Genomic DNA, 15,412 nt, shown 5'->3' with positions numbered 1-15,412 from the left:
AGTAAGACTGAGTGTGAGTCCGAGCCTGTGCGTGTGTCTGTCTGCGTGTGCGTGTGTCTGTCTGCATGTGCGTGTGCTTCTCATGTCTCTCGTGCACGTCAGCCGCGAGTCTCCCTGTTCCGGAAGCTCCTGTCCGTTTATCACAGAAGCAGAGGCCGCAGGTGGAGAGGGTCGGGGAGCAGGCGGAGGTGGAGCTGCGAGCTTATTAAGTCTGTTGGTCCGTGTGCGCGTGTGTGTCGGTCGAGAGTCTGCTGTGCAGCTCCACGCTGTAAAGTCTGCGACCCCCCAAACGCCGACGCCGGCTGAGCTCCCCGTGCAAACACCGCAGAGGCTTTGTCTTCTCTTGCCTGCACAGCATCGCCTGGGGCCTTGGGGGTCGGGGAAGAGGAGGAGGAGGGAGAGACAGGCAGGAGGGCAAAGAGAGAGAAGGGTCTTCTCCATGAGAAGAAGTCGCCTTGGGGAGCGCGTGTGAGTGTGCCTCGTAGAAGCTGTCGTTCTGCCGCTGCTACCCCTGCCCCGTCCTTGGTGCTTACGGCTAACTGCATGCTCCTGCGCGGTTTCTCCGAGCTGTGGCTCTTCTTCGCAGCGGTCGGGACGAGCCCTCTATCCGTCCGTCCGTCTGTCGCTCTGCTGACTGAGCCTTTGCTTTCCGGGAGGAAGCCCCCCAGCCCCCCGCCGGCTTCCTTCCCCTCTACGGGGACGCTCAGGATGCCTACCGGCCCGCGCCAACCTGTGTCCTTGTGCACCGCAGGCACGTCCGTCTGGAAGGCCTTCTTCTTCACGCCCAAGTTCAGCCCCGAGGGCACCAACGGCTGCTTCTCCACACACGTGTGTTTCTGCCACGGCCACTTTGTGACCCCGCACCACCCGCCGCTGCTCTTCGACCTGTCCAAGGACCCCCGGGAGAGAAACCCGCTGTCGCCGGCCACGGAGCCCCGCTTCCAGGAGATCGTGGACGCCATGCGGCGGGCCGCCACGCGCCACGCCGAGACCCTGCAGGAGGTCCCCAACCAGCTGTCCCTGGGCAACGTCATGTGGAAGCCGTGGCTGCAGATGTGCTGCTCGGCCTCCGGGCTGTCTTGCCAGTGTGACCGGGAGACGGCGGCCCGGAGGGCGAGCCTCTAGGTGCCCGTCAAGGGGACGCGACAGTGGCCCGGCGCCTGTCCCGCCTCCTGCCTTGTGCACGCACACGGGGGTGGCCCAGCGGAGAGCCGGCCCTGTCGGCCTCACACCGGGAACCTCTCTCCATCTCACCGTCCCACGGCTCCGTCGAGAGCTCCCTGGTGACCCCAGGGGGGGCATCAAAGTCTACGGTACCTGCAGGGAAACATGCCACAGCTGGGGCTTCGTGGCCAAATTCTGAGTCCTGTAAGCGTGGGAAGGTTAGGCATGTAGGAAGGAGCCGAGGGAATCACATCGATGCCTCTGCAAATGCAGGACCCTTGGCATAAGGGGCCATGATCCCTCGATGCTGTGAGGGGCGTGCTTCCCTTGGCCCGCTGCTATAAGGGGGCATCGCATTGAAAAAAGCCGCAACAAAATCTTAACACATGGAACTTAGAATGACTAAGGGGCCTTCTTCACCAGTAATAGATGCCGTGCATGGCAGGTTGGTTTGGAAGGCCGTGGCCATCAGTGTTATGTAGAGCACATAGTCGAAACTCTCTCGGATCGATGGACCTACAGGCACATAGTTTATGTCTTTCTTCCGGAAGTCAGAGATACTTAAACCATAAAACTAGATGTTTCACGCTATGTAGGGAGAAGGGACAGAGGCTCCCAGATGCACTTTCTTCACGCAGCACGCTTTTTTTTTTTTGGTGAAATCCTTCGGGAACCAGAATCTCCGAACAGTCTGTCCTGAGCGGATATCCGTGGCATCCCTTATAGTGTTATATCTGGGTTTTACTGTTTCTTTGGCGAATGGACTGTGTCAGAGAAAGGCTCCCTCGGGGACACGGTCGCACGAGGAAGCCCTCCCGGTGCGGTGTGGAATTACTGGCCTGGGAAGTGGACTGCTGGGCCGGGCGGACTCGTAAGCACTTCGTGACCCACGCACAATATCAGGATAGCTTTAGTTCTTGCAGAATGTGCTAAGACCGCAGGAGCTCGTCTCAGAACCTTTGTTTGACGCTGGTGTGATGTAAGAAACACGTGTGGCTTCTGTCTCCAGTGACATGTCCCGTTTTGTTCTAATCCTGCTTCTTCCAACATCAGCAGTGCAGGACAGGGCAGCGGCTGGCCAGGGGCGGGGTGGGTGGGCACGGCTCCGAGGGCGGAAAGGCCTGCGTCTGCACCGCCAACCCCCACGGAGGAGAGTACGCCCCTAAGTATTAGACGCTCCTGGCCCTCGATCAGACACCAGACCTCCTCCAACAGGATCACGCGGCCCTTTCCGGTCCGTGGAGAGGAGCCATACCTGTCCTGTTCCTCTCTGTAGTGCACGTGTTTGCTCCATTCCGGAAGACGGCAGACAGCCGGAAACCTGGACCGCCGCCCCCGTGGCCGTGTGGACACTGCCTGTGCTCTCAGGCACACTGACCACGGGCCATATGTCTGTCTACGTGTCCCCCACCCCAGGAGAACTCCCAAGATCCGACAGTATTCCCGCAGTCCCTCTTGAGGTCCGGGATTCCACATTTCGCACTTTGCTTTGCTTTCTCTTACAGTCCACAAGGGATGTTGTTAGCCTCCCCTCCCCGGGAAGGGTTGAAACATGTCGGGCAAACAGGTGTCTTGCTTTTCGTGGGGATTTCGAACTCCAGAAATTGCCGGGATTCTGTTCCCTTGCTTGGCTGGTGTTACTATGCCAAAACTATTTAAAACCACCGTTGCGGACTTGTGTTTTACGCTGATGGTGTGTATTTAAAGTTGAGCACCCTCAAGGCAAGTGGCCTTCTCGACAGCATTTCCGGGGGTGGGGCTGTGTGTTCAGCATTGAGTGAGAAGACGCAGTTTTATCGATTCTGTGACTACGTACGTAGGTGAAGACTTGTCCCGTCTGTACAATGTGACCAGCCAATGAAGGACACATATACCTCTAGAAATAAAATCAGCTTTAAAGTATTGGCTTCAGGGAGGCCCGGGCGGCTCCGTGGGCTCGGCGTCTGCCTTCAGCTCACATCGTGATCGCGGGGTCCTGGGTTCAAGCCTCACGACGGGGACCCTGCTCAACGGAGAGCCTGCTTCTCCCGCGGCCCGCCGCACTCCCTGTTTCTGTGCTGTGTCTTTCTCTCCAACAAATAAATAAAAATCTAGGAAAAAAAAAATTGCCTCAAAATAACGTAGACGACCGTTACGGAGCAGGGTATTGGAAAATCCGGTGTGTCCATGATAAGCGTAATTCCGAGGTTTCAGCCCACTTGCCCTGTGAAAGTTTGGCTTGGGATGCACGGCAGGAAATTGGAATTCTATTTTCAGCAGACGCCTAGCAAACCTCTTTTATGACCTAGTCTGTGTTGTTTTTACGAGGTTGTGTGAGCTGCTTGTTTTCAACGCACCTCATGGGTATGACCGCTTGAGCTGTATGTCCCAACCTTACAGGGTTTTGGAACTTTAAACAAATTCTTTTAAAAGAAAACCTATCAGGGTACCTGGGTGGCTTAGTGGGTTAAAGCCTCTGCCTTCGGCTCAGGTCCTGATCCCAGAGTCCTGGGATGGAGCCCCGCATCGGGCTCTCTGCTCAGCGGGAAGCCTGCTTCTCCCTCTCCCACTGGCCCTGCTTGTGTTCCCTCTCTCGCTGTGTCTCTCTGTGTCAAATAAATAAAATCTTTTAAAAATAAATAAATAAATGAAATAAAAGAAAGCCTCTCTATCTGTCGCATGTCATAGATCTAACGTACCAAGCAAACAGGGACGTACGGACGGGTCTCTTTTCCCAAGGCCTAAAACCCTGCCTCAAAAGCTGAGTCCCAGGCGCCGGCGGCGGTCAGCTTCCAAGAAAGGAAACACGTCGCATTGCCCTGGAGGACGTATGGCGGAGAGCGGGGGAGAAGGTGCAGGGAAAGGACGCGGTCCGTGTCCGGGAGACGCTCTCTGTAATGACACACCTGCTTAAGGTTTCTGTGGCAGAACCTCGTGGCAGGGTCCATGCGAACTGAAAATAAAATTTTCCTTGACAATGACATGTGCTGTGCCTTCTCGCGTGACTCGATGCAGCGAGTCTGGAGGGGGGGGTTCGCTGTGTGGCGCGACGGGGCACAGTTCCGTTGGAGCAGTCCTGATCCCCAAGCCGCAGGGAGGGGGACACAGTGCAGAGCCGGGCAAGAAACAGACCAGCCCCTCCCCTCTGATCAGGCGGGCGCACTGCCTCGGGCCTCTTCGGGGCACGTGGAAAGTTCCCTAATTCCTTTTAAAATCAGAAGGAAGAGGATGGACCTCGAGGATTGACGATCTCACGCACTTGTGTGCCGACACAGTCGTAAGAAAGGAATCTGGGTGTGTTTCCATGTATTTTAGGTCTGCACACAGCACGTCACTATCTTAAAATGGATTTACTGTGTTTTCCCTCCGCGGGCATGTCAGAGTCTTGAGTGGGCCCACACGTGGGGGACACACCTCTTGTGCTCATGAGACATGGGCAGCGGGGAAGTCTGCGGAATCGAAAGGGCAGAATGGAGAACGTTGATCTGTGTGGTTGGGTACCGGGACGGGCTGCCCTCGGAACACCGGAGCCGCGTCAGGATAAAGCACGGCAGCGGGAAGAAGGCTGGGCAAGCATTGCGGGCACAGGGGGCTCTGGTGGGCTCCCCTGTGACTCAGCACTTCTGCACAAATGCCAGCACGGGTCCTGCGGGAGAGGCCAGTGTGGGCGATGTGTGGGGACTTGTAGACGCTCCCCACTGGCTTCAAGCCTCATGATGCGCTTCTTAGCCCTCCAAGAATGTGCCCTGTGATGTCAATGCTGGCTCCTTCCAGGCCACCTCCAGGGCGCCCGAGTGGGGGACTCTAGGGTCCTGGCTATCCTTGGGGGATCCTTGGGGTCCCGGCACCACAAACTTCCGTGCTGCTAACGCCAGCTCCAGCAAACATGGCTGAATACCGTTGGAGCTGGGTTTACTGCGCTCCCAATAAAACGATCGTCCTAACGTGCCAGTATTTAAGGAATTAAGGAAATTCAGTTCAATTAAGGAGATGCCAGCCTTCCTTCTTTGGGTAGTTTCCAACACCTCGAACGTAATACACGTGTTCGCAGAAAGGAGACGTCATTCTCCTAGCGGCGTATCCGTTTCCTACGAAGAAAATAGCATCTTGGAGACCCTTAGATGTTTGCCCTACTGAGGTTCCACGACTCGTGAGGGCCGTATGTTCTGAACGGTTTGCAGGGAAGCCCCGTTGAGCTCATAGTCAACTACATTTAGAGGCGGACTGTGCGATGCCCGGTCGGCTTTACCCGGTATGCGGTATGCGGTATTCGACCCTTCAACGTTCGTACCAAAGCCTGGGTTGGAAAATTGGCCTCACGGATCACGTGAGACTCTCAGGTCACAAACCCTATCGTCTACGGTGGTGTTTTCCTAAACGCAAAATCCCCAGCGGCTGCATTTTTACAACTACGCAGTTTGAGTTGACTATGAAAAGGTGTGCTGTCTTAAATTGAAGGCAGCGTCTGAGGTTAAGTACGTACAATGCCGTATTTACCAAGTCAGGCCGTGTTCCTGTCTCTGTCATTACCTCTGAGACAGAAACGTCCTCCTGTGACGGCACCGTTTTGAGTCGGTGGGTACGAGGCAGGGACGTATTTCCATCAACCCTTTTCGTCAGGTTGGGACTCTGAGACGCTCAGGCCTGGCCGGAAGGTTCCGTGCACAACCTCTTTCCTTGAGGGCACTGAACACAGTGCCGGGTAAGGAGTCCTCGAAGACCTGAGGAAGGACGGTGCCGCGGTGCGGTTACAGGAGCCTGGACCCCTGAGCCTTGTCACCACCCAGGGCAGCCAGGGAGAGCTGCCTGGTTACCGACGGACCCTGAGCTGACCAAGATCCAGTCTTTTCTCTCGGAAGCCGCCGAGATTCGGAAGTTGACGGTATCCCAGCAGGTTGACTAGGAACCTTGGTTCGCCGAGTCGATTGGCCGCACTCCATCAGCCCGACGTGTTGTGATGGCTCTTTGGACGGCAAATGATGTGTCTGACTCACGGGTGCTGCTTTTCGTAGCCGCTCCGTGCATTACTTCTCGGGTGACTGTGTTCTTTTCTATTGTTTTTTAATTTTAATTTGATTGTTGTCCCAGCACTGAAGCTGGGATCCAGCCTGTTTGGTTTTTAAGTGTGCAGCGCCGCTGTTAACTGAAGACACCAGCCTGCGCAGCAGACCTCCAGGACCCATCGTTCTAGCCATTGATTTGCAGCCCCCCCTCATCTTTGTTTTTCCTCATATCCCCTCCACCAGTCTGCTGCTGCTGCTACTGCTGCTTCTCTAAGGCGGACGCTTATAGGTCCCTCCCGTCAAGGAAAGGCTGAAGTGTTTGTCCTCTTGTCGCTGACGTGATTCCCGTCACCTCGCGTCCTTAAGGTTCATCTGCGTTGTTGCCTTTACGCAGATTCCCTTCCACGTTAACATCGAGGGGCAGGAAACATTATTAAAAAAGAAAAAGCCATAAGGATTGAAAAAGATGTAGAGAACCTTCGTGCTTTGGGGACATGCAAAATGGTACAGCCACTTTGGAGAACAGGATGGCGGGCCCTCCAAAAAATTAAAAATAGGATTACCATACAATCCAGCAATACCCCTTCTGGGTGTGTATCCAAAGGAATCACAGTCCGTCGGGGCACCTGGGTAGCTCCGTCACTTAAGCATCTGCCTTTGGCTCAGGTCATGATCCCAGGGTTCTGGGATGGAGCCCCGCATGGAGCTCCCTGCTCAGCGGGGGTCTGCTTCTTCCTCTCCCCCTCCCCCAGCTCATGCTCTTTTTCCGTTAAATAAATACCTAAAAATCTTTTTTAAAAAATGAGATATTCTTTAAAATCCCTGTAGATTTTATGGCGTTTGAAATTCTTAAACGCATCCTTCCTGTGCATACATTAAGCTGTCTGGTGACTGCGTGCTTTAATTCTTTCTTTTTTTTTTTTTTTTTAAATCAGATTTTAGCCTTAGAAAAAGATCAAAAGGCAAACATAATGTCTTCAAGCCACCTTGTTTCCGCAGGCTTTGAAATGATACCATGTAACTCCCGGTTAATATTTACAATTACTCCATGCGATCCGTGCTGCTTTTGCTTTTCTTTACAAGTCCGAGTGGAACGGGTTCCGTTACTGTCGTGCACCAGGACGTTGTACGGCGAGATCTGAGAGTCGTACCCTCACAGGTCGAAGGCAGCAAGCACCGTGGGAGGAGGTTGGGAGAAGTCAGGGTTTCATATAATTCAGGAGCAGATGCGTATGGCGTTTCATCAGACAAGGCCAATGGGCTGGGTCGGGAACTGCTGAGAGACAGACACATCAGACCGGCCATCTGTTAGCGCTTGTCTCAGGGACCCGTTACCAGCCGTTGCATCTGGAGCGGAGATCAAGCGAGTTTCTGGAGCACCTTGCATAGCCCTGCAGGCGAGGCAGGAGCTGGTCCCAGGAGCTGCCTGACTCCCGAGTGCCTCTGTACGTTGATCGACTTAATCTTCACTATGCATCTGTCCGATAGATGTTATGATGGTTTTGCCACAGAGGAGGGAAGTGATAAATAAGTTGCTTTAGGCTTAGATTTATGGAGTGATCTCTTGGTTAAGAAAACAAGTAAAGTAGGGCACCTGGCTGGCTCAGTCTGTAGAGAGCAGGGACCCTTGATCTCAGATTGATAAGTCTGAGCCCCATGTTGGCTGTAGAGGTTACTTAAAATCCTTAATCGTTTGTTGTTTGTTTTCTAAGGAGGCTCCATGCCCACCATGGACCTCAAGGCGGGACTCGAACTCACAACCTTGAGATCAAGACCTGAGCTGAGGTAAGAGTCAGATGCTCAAACAACTGACCTACCCAGGCACCCCAAAAAATAAAATCTTGAAAAACAAGTGAACAGATACATTTTCAGGATATCCACATATGACCGCCTGTGCTGTGCACCACCCAACTCCAGGGGCCACATTAATGCACTGCTGTGGGAACACCGCTTCTTAAATTTGTTCAGTGCACAACCTATACCACCATACGCGGTATCGGTTAGGTTGTGACGTTGTCTAGCGTCAATGACCGCACTCCTTTCACTGGTTTGCCTGGCAAGAAACCCCCAAAGGACTGTGTGTGAGTTAAAGCCATGTGTTGAATCCATGAGCTCACATCTGGATTTGACATTTTTCCAGATTGAAAGAAAACGCCAAGCGTGCCAATCACGAAAATACAGTTCAAATGAATCCTTGATGTGCTGCGTTCGAAGATAAGGGCGCTTGGTTTTGTGTTTGTGTGTTTACCATTATGTACATCTCATCCTTGGACTGGGCACAGATGTCCACCTGGCTCCAGAGTCCAGGCCTATAGTCTGTTCCTCTAGGGTCAGTGCATCAGTTCTCAGTATGAAAATGCCCCCGTACATTCTCAACATCCCAGGTAGAGGCTCCTCCCCCTGGCGATGTCAGAGAGCAGGTGACACCACAGAGAGCCTCAGATAACCCTTGGTGACCACACAGGGTGACCACGAGATACTCCTTGGTGGCTGGAGTGAGTGAGATCTGCGTGTTGTCACAACAGAACGAGCACATTCCACTCATCTTGGAGGCTTCCCTTATCACCCCGTTCCTGCAAAGGAATAGTCACGAAATGGGGCAAAATACTTCATAGGTATTTGTGGGAAGCAATCCCATGGCATTTGGGACACTGGAGTAACTGAGGCTTAATCAGGCTTCTAGAAAAATGTTTTACGTAGTGGGAGGAGGAGAATGGTGAGGATGGCTTTGGGCCAGTGTAAAACGAAACAAAGAAGCAAACAGAAGTGAGTGTTTAGGTTGACTGTATCTTCAGAAATAGACACATCTGGGACACCTGGGTGGTTCAGTCAGTTAGGTGTCTGCCTTCGGCTCGGGTCATAATCCCAGGGTCCTGGGATCGAGTCCCACGTCGAGCTCTCTGCTTGGCGGGGAGCCTGCTTCCTCTTCTCTCTCTCTGCCTGCCTCTCTGCCTACTTGGGATCTTTGTCTGTCAAATAAAAAAATAAAGTCTTTTTTTAAAAAAATAAAAAAAAAAGAGGGGTGCCTCGGTGGCTCAGTGGGTTAAGCCTCAGCCTTCGGCTCAGGTCATGATCCCACGGTCCTGGGATCGAGCCCCGCATCAGGCTCTCTGCTCAGGGAGCCTGCTTACCCTCCTCTCTCTCTCTCTCTCTCTCTCTCTGCCTGCCTGTCTGCCTACTTGTGATCTCTTGCTGTCAAATAAATAAATACATAAAATCTTAAAAAAAAAAAAAAAAAAGAAAAGAAAAGAAATAGACCCATCTGCTAACCTTTCCAGAGTGGGAATTAGGGAGGTAAATATCCCTTCGCACATCTTACATCACACGGAGACGTGGTACCCGTTCTGCAAGCTCAGTTCTCTTTAATTGTATGTTAAAATTTGGGGACCATGTATTTTAAGCAAAAAAGGATAATGAGACCGCTACTGTTTATTTGCATCCTGCTGTTAGCTTTTCAAAGCAAGTAAACCATCTTTCGACCTTTTATCTTTTGAATTAAGTTTGCCCCTCCTCCCTTTTTTTCCACCCCAGTAATGCTTGGTGAATTCTGGTGCTAAAAAAAAAATATATATATATATTTATATATATATATATATATATATATATACAACATCATTATCTTCCACAGCAATTTAAAGGGCGTCTTGCATTAGGGAAATATTGTAAACCACATTGTGTAATTTCTGTCCCAACAAGGCAGTGTGAAAGGCCCTCCAGGACTATAAATGGTTCTTCTCATGGAGAGTTTTTATACTCTACGAGGATGAGGATATTCCACAACGAGGATATGAACTGTGTATTGACAGTGGCAGAAGCGGGGGTGAGGCTGCACAGGGACCGGTGTGCGGGACAGAAGCTGCGTCACCCCCACTTCTGTTTGTGGCCACGTTCTCCTTCAAGATGATAAACCAGAGGTTGGGGGTCCAACGGGCCGTCGGTCGTGGCGTGGCAATTACCCAGTACGACTCCCGTCTGCCGTGATCTCCGATAATGCATGGGAAAGGGCTTGATGAATGCTTCTGTCCAAAGCACTATTTAGCTGCGCGGCAGGCAGAAAAGCCAGAACTCAGGAGCTTCACCCCTCACTGTCTTGAGTGTCAAAACCACGCTGGCCTCGGGTGTCAGCTCATCACTTACCGCGCTTCCAAAAGTCATATTTCTCTGCAGAAAGATGGTCTCTTGGCGTCTCTGCTTCGCACAAGTTTTCTTGAAATACAAGAAATCCCTCTCGACGGAGGCGGGCATTCATTCTAGGAGATGACAGCGTTCTTGGATTATCTTCTGATGAGATCTGGCCGTGATCGGTGTCCCTAACAGCTAGGTGGCATGGTGCCCTTTCTAGAAATTAATGGCAGTGACAAAACTGTTTTTACCACAGCGCGGGCAGCTACGTAAATGCTCACTCTGCGGATACCGTAGATAATGAACATCACCCACCCATTTTGAGATGTTCTGTGGCTGGGAAGGGGCGAACCCCGTCCTGTTCTGGCTCTTCCGTACTTCGGATGAATGACCTCTTCCTTTCTCCTTTTCGTGACATGAGCACAGACAGCAGCACACCACGGAAGGAAAAAGATGCGACCCAGCCAGTGAATCGTACCCCCAATCCCTCATTTTGAGGATTTCAAACATAAAACAGTTCCGTCTCTGCCATATGAGTAATTCAGGATGGTGAAGACGGCGGTCGCCGAAGTGTGAGGCGCCGTGGTGATGAAACACGATTATTGCATAGAACACATTTTAATTATCCTCCGAAGAGACCGTTCCCCAATTAGAAAATGTTTTCAGCAACACCCTGGTAAGACCCATTCTGATATCTCCTTCCCACTGTTTTAATTGCAGTTTCTAAGGAACAAATGGATCCTGAAATAGTAGTTTAAACCCTTTCCTACTTGGTGGATGAGTATTTTCCTCCGCCATGAAGTAGGGACTTGCCAATGGAGAGAGTTAATCACGCTGCTCTAGATTTTGTTTGATGTTGGCAGAGAAAGAGAGAGCTCTTTCCAGCGTGAAACTCCGTTCTCTGACTGCTCCGTGGTTCGTTTTCGCTCCCAGTACCGGAGGTGTTACAAAAGCAACACATCTTCATCAAATGCTAAAATATGAGGGGACCTTCCCAGGCAGGCCCTGTGCAGTCTGCATTTCTCTATTACGTGTGGTATTAAGAAAGACCATCTATGTATAATTTGCATGGGATTGCATTGTGTTTCCGCTGCAAGCAACGTGCTTTCCATCCACCCGTGGAAGCCTCACCAATTTGGAAGAAAAGCTTAGAGTACAGTGATGTCGTCCGTTTCGTGAGCGAGGCACTGATGAAAATTTAAATTTTAAAACCCGCTCTCATCTCTGCTGTTCCAAATGGGGAGGCGGCATGGAAAGAGCCCATTGCAGTGGCTAAGCCTCATTAGAAACAAAACGAAACAACGTACGGTGGGAGATGTCAAGCACACACAGAAGTGGAGAGGGTAACTTGGAACCCTCCGTGACCTCGTCCCCAAGCTTCAAAAACGATCCCCGCCGTGTCCGTCTTCAAACACAACTGTGTTGCCGTATTTTAAAATTGAGCGTTGTCCTCCATGAGCAGAACAGAAACATTGTAATGTTTTGTAGCACCGACCGCTATGAAAATATTTTGTCTCCAGAGTGTATCTGTTTTCATAGCCCATCTCCAGATGATCTAGTGATGTCCGCATTGGAAATTTTTTTTTTTTTTATAATTTAACTTAATTTATTCATCTGACAGAGGGAGAGATCACAAGTAGGCAGAAAGGCAGGCAAAGAGTGAGGGAGAAGCAGGCTCCCTGCTGAGCAGAGAGCCCAACTCAGGGCTCGATCCCAGGACCCTGACACCATAACCTGAGCCAAAGGCAGAGGCTTTAACCCCCTGAGCCACCCAAGCGCCCCAAAGATTTTATTTACTTATTTGATATATAGAGAGAGATCAACTAGGCAGAGAGGCAGGCAGAGAGAGGGGGAAGCAGGCTCCTTGCTGAGCAGAGAGCCCGATGTGGAGCTTGATCCCAGGACCCTGAGATCATGACCTGAGCCGAAGGCAGAGGTTTAACCCACTGAGCCACCCAGGCACCCTGCATTGGAAAAATTCTTAACGGGTCAGGGTGCTAACATGATCTTTCAAAGGAGCACATGTTTTCTGACTGTCTCCCTATCTGGGGTACCCAGAAGGGGCAGGTCACTTGGGAGACCCATCCCAGCTCAGCTGTACTCAGCGTCATCCAGATCACCCAATAAAAACGGCTCCAACAATGACGATTTCCGTGGGAATCCTAGCGATCTGAATTTATGTGTCCAGCACATTTACTTAATCTCTCATTAACCTAAACATCTCCCCTAAATGACTGATTGTGTGTCATCTGGCTCCCCTTACCCCATTAGAGGACAATTTCTTGTTTTCCTCGAGGCTCCTTTGAAATAAACTGAACATCGCATGACATAATCCTACAACAGCAGATTCCAAACATGATCTGGGTTCCAAATCCCCAGGGATATTTTGGTGTACGTGGAAAGTTACATTTTTAGCAATAAAAAAAAAAAAATCAAAATGCAAACTTGGCTACCTCTAAGAATAAAAGTACCAGAGCCACACACACACACACACACAAAAAAACCAAAAAATTATTATTATTGGGGCACCTGGTTGGCTCAGTGGGTTAAAGCCTCTGCCTTCGGCTCAGGTCATGGTCTCAGGGTCCTGGGATCGAGGCCCACATCGGGGTCTTTGCTCCGTGGGAGCCTGCTTCCCTTCCCCTCTCTCTGCCTGCCTCTCTGCCTACTTGTGATCTCTGTCAAATAAATAAAATCTTTTTTTTTAATTATTATTATTTTTGCGGATAACACAGACCTAAGACAGTTGTGATGCATGTTTGAATATAATAAGAGGAATAGGGCCCTGGACTAATTAAAATTATTCCTAATGATTAGGAAAGTACCTACATGCAACCATAGTACAACTTTCCGTTATTTGAGAGATCACACACTTAGGGTTTGGCAATGAGAATTAAACTTTAGTCGTAGAATTAAAGCCTTAAAACTCAGTGTTCAGCAATGTGTTTGTGTTTGCAGTACCCCATCAATCAAATGGATTGGTTAATTATTTTCTTATTGTGTGAGCTGCTCTCACATTTGGGGGATTAAAGACATGAAACAGTTTTCCTAAGGCCTGATGTTCTGAAGAAGATGTAGATTTTTCCGAGCGCAAGGTGAAATCCATCTGAGCTAGTGGGCTGGCGTCAGGTCCAGAATTAAGTGAGTCCCTAAACTGCGAGAAAAATCACAGAAGGACTCAAGTTTGTATAGATTGTAAATGCGTTAACTGTACCGTTTGGTGACTTAAAAAAGTAAAATTTCTTGGGCATTTATGATGCACTTAGTTTGCGTAAATACACATTTGCATGATTTGACAATGGAGCATTCAGCGAGGCTGGTTTAGAACATGCCTGTAGTTGCATGGGATTATTTTCGCTCTCTTGTCCGTGTCTTGGTTTGGGGTCTGTTTGGTAATGATCTCTGGTCTTCAGCTCTAGGGTCTCATTCCGTAGAAGTCCGTGTAGTGGAAAACCATCGTTGCAAACCTTCAGAGAAGTTCTTTGCTGTGACCCAGGCTGTGGCTTGGAAAGTGTCATGTGTTAGTTAGCTACTTCCACAATGATGCTGTGTAACAAGCAACTTCTACTCAGTGGCATGGAAATAAGCATTTATTCTTATGCTTGTTGGTCTACAGCATATCTGGTGTGGCTCTGTTGTGTGTATTGCATTCAGGACCCAGGAGCAGAGGACAGAAGCCCCCCAATAGGCAAGAAGAGACACCTGCTGCTCTTCAGATCTGTGCCTATAAATGCCATTTCTGTCCACATTTTTGTGGCCAAAGCATGTGGTATGGAAGTCTTTCCCTCCAATAGATGTTGAAGAGACATCTATGTTAGATACTTTTCATTCCTGTGTAATGCATACTGCAAAGCTAGCAGCATAAAATAATACCCATGTAATGTCCCATAATTCCATGAGGCACAGTCCAGTTCAACCAAGCTGGGTTCTCACCATGCTGAAATCAGGATGTCAGCTGGGATTCACTGCAGTCCTCACCTGGGGCTTGAGAACCTCTTCCAAGCTCAACGGTTATTCAGAGAATGACTCTCCCTCCCACACTTCCTGCCTAGGTTCCTCCGTGGTTAAACCGACAACAGCAGGTGAAGTCCTTCTCTGCCATTTTGCTCTCTTTAGCCACTCAGTGGATTAGGAACATTCAGATTGAGAACAATCTGCTTGGCTCAGTCTACAGAGTCAGATGCTAATCTCATCCAGGAACACCCTCCTAGACACACCAGAACAGGATTTGCTTGATATCTTGGCACCCCCTAGCCCAGTCAGGGTGACACAGAATAAAATTAACCATCACGGCAAACGCCAAGTTCATGAGCATTGTCGAAACACAGAGCAGAGTTGGGGCTGGGGAAAGGCAGGGACCCTGTGTGGAAGGTCTCCTCGGAGATCTTGGCCTGTATTCTAAAAATGTCAAGGACCCCACTGGAGGAGTTGAAGCAGGGGAGAGGACTGATCACATCTGAAAGATCATTGTTAGCATGGAAGAACAGAGGAATTTGTTGGGGGCTAAGGCCTCACTATGTGTATGACCTCATCTGTCATCTAGACAAGAGATGACGGTGGCTTGGCCATGGGTGTACCATTGTAGGATGTAGACAATGGACACCTTCAAGAGTTTTTTCGAAGGTGAAGTAGATGGGAGTTGGTGGTTGACCAGACATACAAGCTGTAGCAAAAGAAAGGATATGCCCTAGTTGGGGGACTCCGGACGGTTGTAAAGATCTTATGTGAACTCTGGAACAAGGATTCCCAATTGTAGTCTACAGATTGCCAGAGTGTCTGTCTGTGCATTCTCTGTAGAAAATGTTATCTTGCATTATGATTTTACCAATAGACCAAAACCAAAAGTACCTAAATCTTCTGCCTCATGACGGAGCACTGCCATGTTGTTCCAGAGGTTCCACTGGAATTTCCATAGACAGTTACATTAGTGTCCTACAGGGTCCTCGTTTTGTCACAGTAAGCTTGGTCTTAGTTCAGTAGCTTGGTCTTAGTTCAGTAGCTTGGTCTTAGTTCAGTAGCTTGGTCTTAGTTCAATAGCAAAGTTTTGAGGGAATGGAAGTTACTGCCAGGACTACAAAGACAACAAATCCAGAACATCTGTACGTCAGAAATCAACGTCAGGAGTAGGAAGCATTCTCTCTTAC

At 50.0% G+C, this 15,412-nt stretch overlaps 1 protein-coding gene across 11 annotated transcripts in view; it reads left to right on the top strand.

Moving 5' to 3' along the window:
- Positions 1 to 15,412, top strand: part of LOC309856867 (steryl-sulfatase-like) — a 490,902-nt gene that overhangs the window by 135,404 nt on the left and 340,086 nt on the right. For 5 of the 11 annotated variants that reach the window (XM_082718638.1, XM_082718635.1, XM_082718639.1 and 2 more), the window contains exon 10: positions 752 to 3,269. The exons of the other annotated variants lie outside the window; for them this stretch is intronic. In XM_082718638.1, coding sequence (XP_082574764.1) covers positions 752 to 1,125 — 374 coding nt within the window. In that variant the 3' untranslated portion in view covers positions 1,126 to 3,269. Of the gene's footprint in view, positions 1 to 751; positions 3,270 to 15,412 lie in introns of those variants that run through there. 11 annotated transcript variants of the gene reach the window in all.

The sequence above is a fragment of the Mustela nivalis genome, assembly GCF_964662115.1.
Source record: "Mustela nivalis genome assembly, chromosome: Y".
NCBI classification, from domain to species: Eukaryota; Metazoa; Chordata; class Mammalia; order Carnivora; family Mustelidae; genus Mustela; species Mustela nivalis.
This window is presented reverse-complemented; position numbering and strand designations above follow the sequence as displayed.